Genomic DNA, 13,282 nt, shown 5'->3' with positions numbered 1-13,282 from the left:
CTGTATCTGCCCTTGTCTCTGCCAGTTCTCCTCTCAGGGCTGTAAACAAAGCCTCTGTTTTCTCTGAACCCACTCCCAGAGTAATTACATTCCCAGTGGGATCTTCTCACAGTTCTACTTCCACTCAGATGAAGCAGGAAGGTATTCTATCTCACTGCTGTGGTACTTCAGGCCCTATACAAACAGCCTGACTGTTCTTTCTTTTCTTTTCTTTTTTTTTGGGTCTGGTCGTGGGGCTTGAACTCTGGGCCTGGGCGCTGTCCCTCAGCTCTTCAGCTCAAGGCTAGCACTCTACCTCTTGAGCCACAGCGTCACTTCCGGCTTTTTTCTTTTTGCTTATGTGGTGCTGAGGAATTGAACCCAGGGCCTCATACATGCAAGACAAGCGCTCTACCACTGAGCCACCTTCCCAGCCCCCAACTGTTCTTTCTACCCTCACTCACTGCCCCTTTCCCCACAGCCTCTCATCTTACAAGTGTGCTCTTTAAGCACTTTCACTACAACCAATTATGTTTCTACCTAAGCCATCATCTCTAATTCATCAAATAATTTATTCTCAGTAAAGATGAACATATGGAGACTATTATGTGCAAGATAATAATTTTTAAAAGGTATTTATTAAATGTATAAATATACGTTTGCAAATTCTTTCCTATTAATACAATTACAATTATGGGGGGGAAAGTCCTGTGTTTTCTATGTCCCTCTTTTAGATTCCAATCTCAGTCAAATAAATGTTTACTTAGTTCCTTTTTGTGCTTTCTGTTCTGAACGTGTTCAAATTTCTGAGAGGTTTTGTTGGGCAGGGCCATGGGCTCACCAATCTCTGCATGACTATGGCTGATGAGTAGGTAGGTAAGAATGGTTAAACTGTAGGGAGGACACAGGAAACAGCTAGGCCTTACCTGAGGCTGTGATGCAGCATGGTATTCTCTCATTAGCTCTGGTGTGTAGAGTGGAGGGACAGGCTTGAAGGGGTTCAGAGCTACCAGGGTGCAGCCAGCATTAGTGTAGAACTTGTCTGCCATGTACCGGGCCTGCAGGCACCTCAGGACTGAGGCAAAGATGCCTTTAGCAAAGACTGCTCAAAATGCAGACACAACTGCACACACAGACATACACCTGGTGAACACCTCTCCCTCTATAATTATCAAGTGCCATTAGATCTCAGCAGCTCCCCAATGAATAGATACAAGATCTAATTAAGATGAGACCCAAATCTGGAGCAAAGCCTACCCTGGGGAGCCCTGGTACAGTTGTCAGGCTCGCTGGGCCAGAGCCAGGTTAGGAGTCTTGCCAGCTTGGTCTGAACTGGGAAAGCTGTGTGGGATTCTCTGCTCACACATCCACCCTTTGGGAGATAGCACATAGAAAGAGGGAAGCTCATACCTGTCTCCAGTGTCACAGGATTCACCTTGGTGAGGTCATCCAGCTGGTGCAATGGGGTATCACCACCCAAGAACTCCTGCAGGCCTTCTCTGAGGAGTGGCAGGTTTTGGGCAACAGAGCCTGAACTGTGGCCATTTACCTGAGAATAGGACAACACAAAGCTATGAGAGCTGGAATTCAGACTGGCTATCAGGTAATTAAAGGCAGATCCTGCACAGTAGAAAGAATGGCTGTGTGAGATCCAGGTAGTCAGTACTGATCTGTATTACCCTATGAGCCTCAATAATTGACTTAACTTTTCTGAACCACAACTTACATGTTTGTAAGTAAAGGAAAAGAAACTGGGTATTGGGAAGAAAAGGTGTAAAAAAAATTTAGTCAGGTCATTGCATACAGTATGTATTCAATAAGTGCGTTTACATCTCCTCTGTCAATAGTTACAGGCCAATCAGCATCCAAGTTACCAGCCTTACTGGACCTGGTAGAAGTGGAGTCCAGAGAGAAGCTATTAAAAAAAATTGATTCTTCTAATTATGAAATATGTTGAGATGGGGCTGGGAAGGTGGCTCAGTGGTAGAGCTCTTGCCTTGCATGCCTGAGGCCCTGGGTTTGATTCCTCAGAACCACATAAGCAAAAAGAAAAAAGCCGGAAGTGGCGCTGTGGCTCAAGTGGTAGAGCGCTAGCCTTGAGCTGAAGAGCTGAGGGACAGCGCCCAGGCCCAGAGTTCAGGCCCCACGGCCGGACCACCCCCCCAAAAAAAATGTTGAGGGTCTTGTCTCAGCCGAGTGTCAGTGGCTCAAGCCTATAATCCTTGCTACTCAGGAAACTGAGATCTGGGATCACAGTTCAAACCTAGGCCAGGCAGGACAGTCTGTGAGACTCTTTTTTTTTGATCATGGGACTTGAACTCTGGGCCTGAATGCTGTCCCTCAGCTCTTCAGCTCAAGGCTACCGCTCTACCACTTGAGCCACTGCGCCACTTCTGGTTTTCTGAGTGGTTTTTATTGGAGATAAGAGTCTCATGGACTTTGCTGCCCCAGTTGGCTTTGAACCACGATCCTCAGATCTCAGCCTCCTGAGTAGCTAAGTATGAACCACCAGCACCTGGCTGTGAGACTCTTATCCAATAAACCACTCAGAAAATGCCAGGAATGGGCTGGGAAGGTGGCTCAGTGGTAGAGCACTTGCCTTGCATGCCTGAGGCCCTGGGTTCAATTCCTCAGTACCACATAAGCAAAAAGAAAAAAGCCGGAAGTGGCGCTGTGGCTCAAGTGATAGAGCGCTAGCCGTGAGCTGAAGAGCTGAGGGACAGCGCCCAGGCCCAGAGTTCAGGCCCCACGACTGGACCCCCCCCCCAAAAAAAAAAAAAGAAAAGAAAATGCCAGGAATGGGTGGCACTGTGGCTCATATGGTAGACTGCTAGACTTGAGTACAAAGAGATTCAGTGCCCAGGCCCTGAATTGAAGCCCCAGGACTGGCAAAAACAAAAAGCTAAGCGTGTCTTAAGTCTGCAATTCTGCTTCTCAAAAATGATCTACACGAAGGCCCTAAGAATGTCTGTAAGTTCAGCACTGGTGGTTCATGCTTGTAATCCTAACTACTCAGGAAGTTGATATCTAAGGATCAAAATTTGAAGCTAGCTCAAGCAGGAAAGTCCAATTAAGCACCCAAAAAGCTGGAAATGGAGCTGTAGCTCTAGTGAGTACTACCCTTGAGCAAAAAAGCTTAGGGACAGTGCCCAGGCACTGCTGAGTTCAAGCTCCAGGACTGGAACAAAAAGAGAGAGAGAGAGAGAGAGAATTGAGAACAAGTTATTTTGTTTTTTGGTATAACTGAGATTTGAATTCAGGGCCTATGCTTGCTATCACTTGAGTCATGCCTCTAGCTGGGTAATATGAGTTTAATGTTGCTTTTTCTTATCTTTACTTTCCAAATGTCTGATAATAATCGTGACTTTGAACCAGTCATTTAACCTTTCTGAGCCTTATTTCCAGAATACTGTATTTCTCATGGAGATGCTAGGAAGATGAGTTAAAATTATACAGAGCACAGTGCCTGCTATATATAGCATGGATTCAATTCAGGGTAGTAACTAGTATAGTTATGGGAAATGTTACTTTTATTATAGGATTAAAGAATAATTTATTATAAGAATAAAGGTAAATACAAAAAACCCAGAGTAGACAACTGCTCTCTCTGCTTCTCTCTAGCCTTCAAGACTATGTCGTGAACCAAAGAGCAGGAAGGTCTAGTGGCAATATCTAGCATAGTTCTTTTGATGCTAGCAGTTTCCACATTTGATTATCCTGTTGAATTTTAGGTACTTGTCTATGTAAGTCTCTAATAGACTAGAAATTCCTGAAGGCAATTTAACATCTGCTTCTCAGTATGAGGCAACACTTTGTTAAAATAAATTTCAGCAAATGCATACCAGTGTTTTCTCTAGAGCAGAATCTATATATGATGGATTATATAGGTTTGAAGTAGAACTCTGGGGTGAAGGTGATTTGGAACACTACAGGTCAGGGATGACAGTAGCCTTGCAGAGAGACAAGAGCCTAGAATAAGGCAGCTTTCATGCATTCCATGATCCATTCATCATAATCCTTCTGTACCATATGGATTAATTCCTGCAGTTTTGCACAGACTGATTGCTTTGCCTAGACTACTTATTTTTCTCCTCCACTAGTCCAATTTCTTTTTTCTTTTTTTGGTCATGGGGTTTGAACTCTGGGCCTGGGGCGCTGTCCCTTAACTCTTCAGTACAAGGTGAGAGCTCTACCACTTGAGCCACAGCACCATTTCTAGTTTTTTGGTAGTTAACTGGAGATAAGAGTCTTCACAGACTTTCCTGCCTGGGCTGGCTTTGAACTGCAATCCTCAGATCTCAGCCTCCTGAGTAGCTAAGTATACAGGCGTGAGCACCAGTGGGGACCAGCATTTCAATCTTTAAGGCTCATTTTCAAAGAGCACTCCTTTTTGGACACCCAGGCTTTCACTGTACACCTGGCAGGGACATCTCTTAGGCTTTACTCTCTGTAAGATCACCAAAATGCCTGACGGATTCCCTCACTTATTCCACCTCACCTAGTCAAGGAAAAGAATTTAAGATCACAATAGAAGGGGTTCAGTTAGATACCAAGAACACTGGAGTGGCTTTCAGAAGGGAAGGAAGACCTTTAAGCGGCCTTTCCTGTCTTTCTGGTTAAAAGCACTAGAATCTTCATTCAGGAAAGCAAATGATAATAAAATGCCGCAGGTGCTTAAGGCCTGGGTTATGTAAAGTTGGTTTTACCTGCTGGAGCATCCTGCTTCAGTGTGGTCAGTCAGGGTTCTGGATTGCTGGTACTAAGAGTGCTATCTACCTGGTCAGGGCCATGGATCAGGTCTGGAAGAGTCTCAAATCAGTCATCCTAGAGCCTGCAGAATGGCAGAGAAGACAAGGACTATACACAGGTGATGGCTTTTCCAGATGATTCACTCACTCTTACTCCTCCCATCAAGCAGGAGAGACCAAAATGAACAGGACAGAGCATGAGTCTGTCCTTTCCCTTGCTAATTAGGCAACAGGAGAAATTTAGATGAAGAGCTTCCAGAGATTCCCTGGGTTACAGTAAAACACTGGGGCCAGTTTTATTACAGTTTTGAGATTTGGGGTGTGGCAGGGCTATAAATCTTCTGGGTCAGTATGTCATGGAGGATGAAGAAACTGAGCAGACACATAACTTTGTGGCTCATCCTCTCCAACAGATGGAAATATTCCCTTTCAGTGTAGTTAGTAGTTGTGGAAAGGGGGCTGGGCTGGAGTCAACTCTTGATGTTCCAGGGAAGTTTTTGTGTGGGAGGGAAATCATGGCTTAAGTCATTTGTTGGCTTTATAATCTTGGGAAAGCCTTTTCACATACTTTAGTTCTCACCTTGAAAGCTAGGATACTTAAATCTACCTCACAAAGTGCTTGTAAAGGTCAACAGGGTTATGGTTTGAAAGTGCAAACCTAAATATTCACTGAAGGTGACTATTGTTAGCGCTACAACAAAGGGTTGATCATTTACATAAGGATATTAATTAGGTGGAACAGTCAGTCCAGTGTCAATTCCAGGAAGGCGAGATTCAAGAAAGGGGAATCCATCTGAAAGAGGGGATGCTGTGAGGCCTGGACCAATCTGAAAAATAGTAAGTCATCCTCAACACTTCCCTTAGCAAGAAGAGTTGAGAACAAGGAGTAAATGGATTAACTTTGATGAAGAGTTAATTCTTGAGGCTCTTGATACTTCTAGTCTTCAAGAAACTTAAGGATAGGGACTTGCATAGAAATTGGAAATTTCTGACAGAAGATAGCGTTAGGAATGTTGCCTGGACACTGTCTTATCCAGGGAAAAACCATGAAGAGATCTCTGGAGATTTAAGGAGAATAAACCTCCCTCAACTGGAGGGAGTCCATTGAGAACCATACAAGGTGTTAAGTTAGATTCTAGGTTCACCTCCTTATACACAGATCACAAGAGCTCTAAGTTTGAGGATTTGTGTATGTGTGTGTATGCACATTTGTGTGTGTTCAGGCTTGAACTCAGGGTCTGACACTGTTCCTTATTGTTCCTTAGCTCAAGGCTGGCTCTCACCACTTGAGCTGTATCTCTACTTCTGGCTTTTTGCTGGTTAATTGGAGCTAAGTCTCACGTACTTTCTGTATATACTTGCTTCCTCAGACCTCAGCCTCCTGAGTGGTTAGGATTACAGGAGTGAGCCCTTACTTTTTATGCATTTGCAAAATGGAGTAAAAATCAGACCTCATAGTGCTAAATTAAGGCTTAAATGGGCTAGTACCTGAGAGTGCTTAGCAAATGTTAGTTATTATACAACGCAGCGTCAGCTCCAGCTGAAGTCAAGTCAGCTCAGAGTGGTTTTCTCCAGCTCCTGCTCCGTCTTTTCGCGATTACCACTAAGAATTTCTGGAAAGGGTGTGACGACAGTAAGAAGAGAGTAATGAATAGGTGGAACACCCAGTCAAGGCAAGTGGCAACCTGATCACCAGCTCCTCCTCCCCCCTCTAAGCCTCACTCTTGACTGGAAGCACTGTTGGCATAAGACTGGAGGAAGGGTTGGGTAAGGGTCCCAAAAGCCCAGCTGACTCCACCCCAGGTTCCTGGCGGGAACTGGGGCTCGTTTTGAGTGACAAGCCTGAGGTGCCCAGAGCTAGGATGCCGCTCCGGAAGCACCTGGCACAGGCAGCATATGCCCTTCCCAGGAAGGTGGACATGACCCCAGACAAGGACACGGTTGCTTGGTGCCTCTCGGGGCCAGCCACCTCCTCCTCGGTTACAGGGTTGGGCTGAGAGGGATGAATGAACGTTGGACCCACTCTGTTGGCTGAAATCTCCTAGCCCGGGCCCCCTGATCGCAAAGTGAAGGGTGACCGTGAAAGGTCCTTGTTCTGGGCAAGGACTGTGAACTGGGCGACCTCCTTCCGAGACATGTGAAGGTCAAAAGAAAAAGGGGGGGGGGAAAGGAAAAAGGAAAGAGAAAGACCGATTGAGGAGAAAGATATCTCCTTCTACCTTAGCGCTGCCGGCAAACTGGCCTCCCAGCCCCGACGGGGCCGTGCAGGGCTTCGGTTCTGCGCTGGGGGTGTCACTCACAGGTCCCACGGGGCAAGAGCAGCCGGGCGTGCAGTTCCGGCCGGGGACGGCTGGAAGGATGGGTGGGCCGATGGATGGAGGCGGCGGGAAGAGCCTGGGAGCGGAGGGAAGAGACGGGGCTGGAGCAAGCGGGGAGGAGGGCGAGCAGGACCGCTGGATTGAGCCCGGCCGGCCGAGGCTCGGGCTAAGTGGACAGGCGCCAGCCGGCTCCTCCCCTGGGGCGGGGCGCGCACGGCCGGCGCGGGGCGCACGTGGCCGCCCCGGACGCCGGGCCAGGCCAGGCCAGGCCGGGGCTCTGCACTGGGATGGGGTAGTTTGAGACGCTGGGGTAAGTGGCAGTGTTCCGGCCCCCGGTGTTTCTGGGGAACAAGCGCGGGAGGCAGATTCTTGGGGCCCCGGGTGCACCCAGGGCTCGGGGGGTGGTCGCCGTGGCCGAGTCTTGCGCGGGGGCCCTCGGGCCCCTTTATCTTGACAAGGCCTCACCGTGGAGTCGTAGGCACGACCGGGGGGGCCTGTCCCGCTCCGGAAGCCTCTTTCACGAATGGGTCTACGGCTACTACCTTAGAGGTTCTGGGCCGGACCAGCCGACCAAGAGAAAGAAAAGCCGTCGGAGGCTGAGGCAGAGGGGTGGGGAGAGGCGCCATCGCGGGCGGGGTCGCGCGGGAACCCGTGACCCGGAAGAACATGCTGCGCCGCTGCCGGCCGGAAGCGCTTCCCGAGAGACGGAAGCGGCGGCCCCCGCCGGTAAGGTGGGGACCCGGTCTGACAGGTCCGCGCGGCTGTCCTTCATTCAGGGGCGCCCGTACGGTCCTGGACCGGTGTGGTGAAGGTGATGGCGTGTCAGGAAAAAGGACAACCGACTCAGGCTGCTTCCAGTGAGAGAGAATTACTGGGCCCAAATCAGTCATTCCCGTTTGCCACACCGATGGGTTCTTGCAGCGGGCCACTTTCCAGACGTTGATTCGTGACTGAGAGGTGTTTTACACTTTCTTTTTTGTTTGTAAAGGCTACAAGCGCTGGTATGTGCCGTGTATGCTATCCATACATTCTGTTAACCTGATAATGAGGGAAGTAAAGGTGTGGGCCTCAGCCCACAGAACAGAAACCAAGGACCCAGGCTTCAAAGTGTGCTGAAAGCTTCTCTCTCTCCCCTCCTGGGTTTTGATTTAGTCCTTTGTATCATGTAGCCAAGTGCACCAGTGGCTCATGCCTATAAGCCCTCGTTATTCAGTAGGCCGAGACTTGAAAATCGAGGCTCAAAGCCAGCCTTGGCAGAAAAGTATAATACTCTTTATCTCCAATTAACCACCAAAAAGTGGGAAGTGGAGCCGTGGTTCAAGTGGTAGAGCTGCCAGCCTTAAGCAAAAAACTTTCAGGGCAGTGTGCAAGCCCTGAGTTAAAGCCCAAGTACCACAGCACTTAAAGTTTTCCATGACATGACACACACAGTACTGTGCTGTAGTAGAAATTCCTATCTGAGAGCTGGGAAGGTGGCTCAGTGGTAGAGCAATTGCCTTGCATGCCTGAGGCCCTGGGTTCGATTCCTCAGCACCACATAAGCAAGAAGAAAAAAGCTGGAAGTGGTGTGTGGCTGAAGTGGTAGAACGCTAGCCTTGAGCAGAAGAGGGACAGCGCCCAGGACCAGAGTTCAGGCCCCACAGCCGGACTCCTCTGCCTCTCCCCCCCAAAAAAATTCTTATCTGACTGCAGTGTCATTCTCAAGGTCTAGATCCCAAATAAACCTTCATAAGTTTGCCTTTTACTGAAAATAGGCAGGCCAGGCGCCAGTGGCTCACACCTGTAATCCTAGCTACTCAGGAGGCTGAGATCTGAGGACCATGGTTCAAAGCCAGCTTGGGCAAGAAAGGCTGTGACACTCTTTTACCTCCAATAAACCACCAGGAAACTGAATGTGGCACTGTGGCTCAGGTGATAGAGTGCTAGCCTTTAGCTGAAGACAGCCTTAGGCCCAAAGTTCAAACCCCATGACTGAAAAAAAAAAAAAAAGAGAGAAAATAGGCAAAGAACTTCCTCTCAGAGGCTGAGATCTGAGGATTGAGATTTGAAGCCATCTCAATAGCAAAGTCTGTGAGACAGTTTTGTCTGTCCTGAGGATTGAATTCTGGGCCTGGGCATTGTCCTTGAGCTCCTCCTTTTTTTTTTTTTTGCCAGTCCTGGGGCTTGAACTTGGGGCCTAGGCACTGTCCCTGAGCTTGTTTTGCTCCAGGCTAGCATTTTACCATTTGAGCCCCAGTGCCACTTAAGGCTTTTTCTGTTTATGTGGTGCTGAGGAATTGAACCCAGGGCTTCATGAATGCTAGGCAAGCACTCTACCACTAAGCCACATTTCTAGCCCATCCAGTTTTGTGTGTGTGTGTGTGTCTGTCTGTCTGTGTGTCTGTCTGTGTGTCTGTATCTGTGTAAGAGATTGAGAGAGAGTGTGTGTGATTTAATTAGAGATAAGAGTCTTGCTGAGTCCCATTGGCTCACACCTGTAATCCTAGCTACTAAGGAGGCTGAGATCTGAGGTCATGGTTCAAAGCCAGCCCGGGCAGGAAAAGTCTGTGAGACTCTTATCTCTAATAAACCACCAGAAAACCGGAAGTGGCGCCATAGCTCAAGTGGTAGAGCGCTTGCCTTGAGCTGAAGAGCTGAGGGACAGCGCCCAGGCCCAGTGTTCAAACCCCATGACCGACCCAAAAAAAAAAAAAAAAGTCTCATAGACTTTCCTGACCAGGCTGACTTCAAACTGCAATCCTGATCTCAGACTCCTGAGTAGCTAGGATTACAGTCTTGAGCCACCAGCACTGGTTTGTGAGACTTCTTTTTTTTCTTTCTGGTGCTCTGCCCTGCGAACTGTCCCTGAACTCTTTTTGCTCAAGACTAGCACTTTACTACTTGAGCAACAGTGCAGTTCCAGCTTTTTCTGTGATATAATTGGAGATAAGAGTCTCACAGATTTTTCTGCCTGCACTGACTTCAAACTAGGATCCTCAGATCTCAGCCTCCTGAGTAGCAGGGATTACAGGCATAAGCGACCAGCACCTGGCTAATGAGACTCTTACCTCCACTAAACTACAAAAACAAAACAAAACAAAAAAACCTAGAAGTGGAACTGTGGCTCTGGTGGTAGAATGCTAACTTTGAGCAACAGAAGCTCAAGGACAGTGCCCAAGCCCTAGAGGCCCTGATTTCAAGCTCTAGGACCTGCACACACATACACAAATGAAGTTTCCTGCCAGGAATTTCATATTTTTGCCCACCCTGCTGAATCAGTGTCAGCTTCTCTGCACAATTCAAGGAAGGAGAATCACAAGGTCTAGTTGGTTCTGCCCCTGCCCTAATTTGAAGTCACTAAAGCTTAAAGTTAATTCTGTTCTGAAACTTAAAAATAAGAGTGCCGGGTACTGGTGGCTTATACCTGTTATCCTAGCTACTCAGGAGGCTAAGATCTGAGGATCAAGGTTCAAAGCCAGCCTGGGCAGGAAAGGCTGTGAGACTCATTTTTTAACTACTTTGAAGTAAATAACTTCCTTTGGTCGTGACTCTTGAACTCTGGGCCTGGGCACTGTCCCTCAGCTCTTCAGCTCAAGGTGAGCGCTCTACCACTTGAGCTACAGCGCCACTTCCGGTTTTCTGGTGGTTTATTGGAGATAGGAGTCTCACGGTCTCTCCTGCCCAGGCTGGCTTTGAACCGTGACCCTCAGATCTCAGCCTCCTGAGTAGCTAGGATTACAGGCGTGAGCCACCAGCACCCAGCAAGGCTGTGAGACTCTTATCTCCAACAAGCCACCAGAAAACTGGAAGTGGCTCTGTTGCTTAAGTGGTAAAGCGCTTGCGTTGTACTGAAGAGCTCAGGGACAATGCTCCAGGCCCAGCGTTCAAACCCCATCACTGAAAAAAAAGTAAAGTCAAGTCAGATGCATACATAGGCCAACTCCAAAAGAATGGTATTTACTACAAATCCATTTCTCTGCTCTTGTTTTCACAGGAAGAAAAAAAAATGTCTCAAAAGCAGATGAAGGAAGCTTTTGTCAGTAATCTCAATGGAACTAGTGTACTGGAATTAACATTGGGCTTGAGCTTTCCTGCATTCTGTATCCTGTGCAGAGGTCTCCTGATTATTTTTTTACATCATTTGTGTTCTTTCTCACATACCTGGAGAACTCAATTCCTCATTGATTTGGTTGTCCTAATATTTCCCATGATGTTCACTCTTACAATTATGGCTTCATTTATCAGCTTTAATTATCTCATTGTACTCATCTGTGGAACAGGGCTGTTCTATCAAATATACCAGAGGAGGACATGCTGTGCCAGAGTCCCTTTCCAGAAAATCTTTGAAAAGTTCTTGAAAATTAGCCTTGAATCAGAATATACTCCAGCCATCTCCTGTTACCGTGTAGTTAACAGTATATTTACTGCTATTGCTATTTTGGCTGTGGACTTTCCAATTTTCCCCAGAAGATTTGCCAAAACTGAGCTCTATGGGACAGGGGCAATGGATTTTGGAGTAGGTGGCTTTGTGTTTGGGTCTGCAATGATTTGTCCAGAGGTCAGAAGAAAATATGTGGAAGGGTCCAGGCTTAATTATCTTAGAAAATCATTGTACTCTGTTTGGCCATTAGTCTTCCTAGGAATAGGACGATTAGTCATTATAAAATCCATAGGCTATCAGGAACATTTAACCGAGTATGGCGTTCACTGGAACTTTTTCTTTACTATAATAGTTGTGAAATTGATAACATCACTGCTTCTCATTATTTTCCCGATAAATATATCCTGGATTGTGGCTGTCAGCATTACTGTGTTATACCAGGTATTCCTTGAATTTACTCCACTTAAGAAGTTAATTTTGTATGGCACTGATGGCAGAGGCACAAGAGTTGGTTTGTTCAATGCCAACCGAGAAGGAATAATGTCTACTCTGGGGTATGTAGCGATACATATGGCTGGTGTGCAGACAGGGTTATATGTGCTTAAGAACAGAACTTGTATCAAAGAATGGATAAAAGTAACATGTTGTCTTCTGTTGTCAGGAATTAGCCTCTTCATATCTCTTTATATAGTTCAAGTAAATGTAGAAGCAGTATCTCGAAGAATGGCCAATTTAGCTTTTTGTATATGGATACTTGCTTCTAGCCTTATCCTTCTAGTTTGTTTATTATTGAGTGATATCATTTTGAGTTTTGCCAAATTTCTAGTTAAAGGGGCTGTAGTATCATGTTCTTGGAAGATTATCCAATCACCTACAAGTAAGAAGCAATCCAAATCTCCAGTTTCTGAAGCTGAGAAAAATGAAGTCAGTCTTTGTTTAATCACAGCTGTGAACAGAAACCAGTTAATTTTTTTCTTGCTATCAAATGTGACAACTGGCCTCATCAACCTTATGGTGGATACATTACACAGCAGTACCTTGTGGGCCTTGTTTGTGCTCAGTTTCTATATGTTTATGAACTGTTTAGTTGTGTATGTACTCAACTTGAAAGGTAAAATTATAAAATTTTGGTGATCAGGAATAGGATGTATGTAGATTGAAACATTATTTTAATGAGGAAGAATAGGTAAATATAAAAATGTTTTTAGCAATCTATTTCTAATCATATTTTATTATAAAATCCTCTGTGACAACAATGATGTATCTTAATGTATCTCAACATTATATAACAAAAACCAACAGAGAGAGGAAAGGACATTGTGACTTGTTACAACTATTAAATGCCAGAAATTTAAAAGTCTTGTTCACAGTTTTAACACTTCAAGATTGTAGGGTAGGGAGGAGGATTTTTACTTTTTTATTGTATTTAATAGTGTTTACATTAAATCACACTTACATTAGGACATTTCAGTATGAATTGTGGTTTGTCAGTACTTCTCTGTTGTCTGACTTAAATTGTCTTTTTATAAAGACTAGGAATAAGAAGCAAGTGTTTGAAACAAAATATTTATGAGGTCAAAAGTAGCTATATGCTCCAAAGAACACATTGAAGCCAGGCACTGGTGGCTCATGCTACTCAAGAGACTGAGATCTGAGAATCACAGTTCAAAGCCAGCCTGGGCAGGAAAGTCTTTGAGACTCATCTCTAATTAACCACCCAAAAGCCAAAAGTGGAGCTGTGGCTCACGTGAAAGAGTACTAGCTTTGAACAATAAAGGCTCAGAGGGCTGGGAAGGTGGCTCAGTGGTAGAGCGCTTGCCTTGCATGCATGAGGCCCTGGGTTTGATTCCTCAGCACCACATAAGCAAAAAGAAAAA

General features: G+C 46.1%; 2 protein-coding genes across 6 annotated transcripts in view; one reads left to right on the top strand and one right to left on the bottom strand.

Annotated features, from left to right (window-relative positions):
- Myo19 (myosin XIX) overlaps nucleotides 1–7,153 on the bottom strand; it is a 34,878-nt gene extending 27,725 nt beyond the window's left edge. For 3 of the 4 annotated variants that reach the window (XM_013013432.1, XM_013013435.1, XM_013013436.1), the window contains exons 1-5: nucleotides 6,947–7,153; nucleotides 6,216–6,340; nucleotides 4,686–4,810; nucleotides 1,390–1,528; nucleotides 906–1,054 (exon numbers count right to left, since the gene is read on the bottom strand). In XM_013013432.1, coding sequence (XP_012868886.1) covers nucleotides 906–1,054; nucleotides 1,390–1,528; nucleotides 4,686–4,697 — 300 coding nt within the window. In that variant the 5' untranslated portion in view covers nucleotides 4,698–4,810; nucleotides 6,216–6,340; nucleotides 6,947–7,153. Of the gene's footprint in view, nucleotides 1–905; nucleotides 1,055–1,389; nucleotides 1,529–4,685; nucleotides 4,825–6,215; nucleotides 6,341–6,946 lie in introns of those variants that run through there. The other variant, XM_013013433.1, reaches the window with a different exon arrangement.
- Nucleotides 7,154–7,287: 134 nt separating this feature from the next.
- Nucleotides 7,288–12,868, top strand: Pigw (phosphatidylinositol glycan anchor biosynthesis, class W). Of its 2 annotated transcripts, none has more exons than XM_013013172.1 (2): nucleotides 7,288–7,355; nucleotides 11,019–12,868. In XM_013013172.1, exon 2 carries the CDS (start codon nucleotides 11,031–11,033, stop codon nucleotides 12,537–12,539), a length of 1,509 nt encoding a protein of 502 aa, XP_012868626.1. In that variant the 5' UTR covers nucleotides 7,288–7,355; nucleotides 11,019–11,030; the 3' UTR covers nucleotides 12,540–12,868. The 2 variants fall into 2 exon arrangements, with proteins under 2 accessions (XP_012868626.1, XP_012868627.1); XM_013013173.1 differs by lacking the exon at nucleotides 7,288–7,355 and adding an exon at nucleotides 7,770–8,046.
- The last annotated feature ends 414 nt before the right edge of the window (nucleotides 12,869–13,282 follow it).

This window comes from Dipodomys ordii, unplaced genomic scaffold (genome assembly GCF_000151885.1).
Source record: "Dipodomys ordii isolate 6190 unplaced genomic scaffold, Dord_2.0 Scaffold19, whole genome shotgun sequence".
In the NCBI taxonomy this organism is placed as follows: Eukaryota; Metazoa; Chordata; class Mammalia; order Rodentia; family Heteromyidae; genus Dipodomys; species Dipodomys ordii.
This window is presented reverse-complemented; position numbering and strand designations above follow the sequence as displayed.

What these genes read in the sequence shown, in the direction of transcription:
- Pigw (XM_013013172.1), top strand. Translation starts at nt 11,031, where the DNA reads ATGTCTCAAAAGCAGATGAAGGAAGCTTTTGTCAGTAATCTCAATGGA.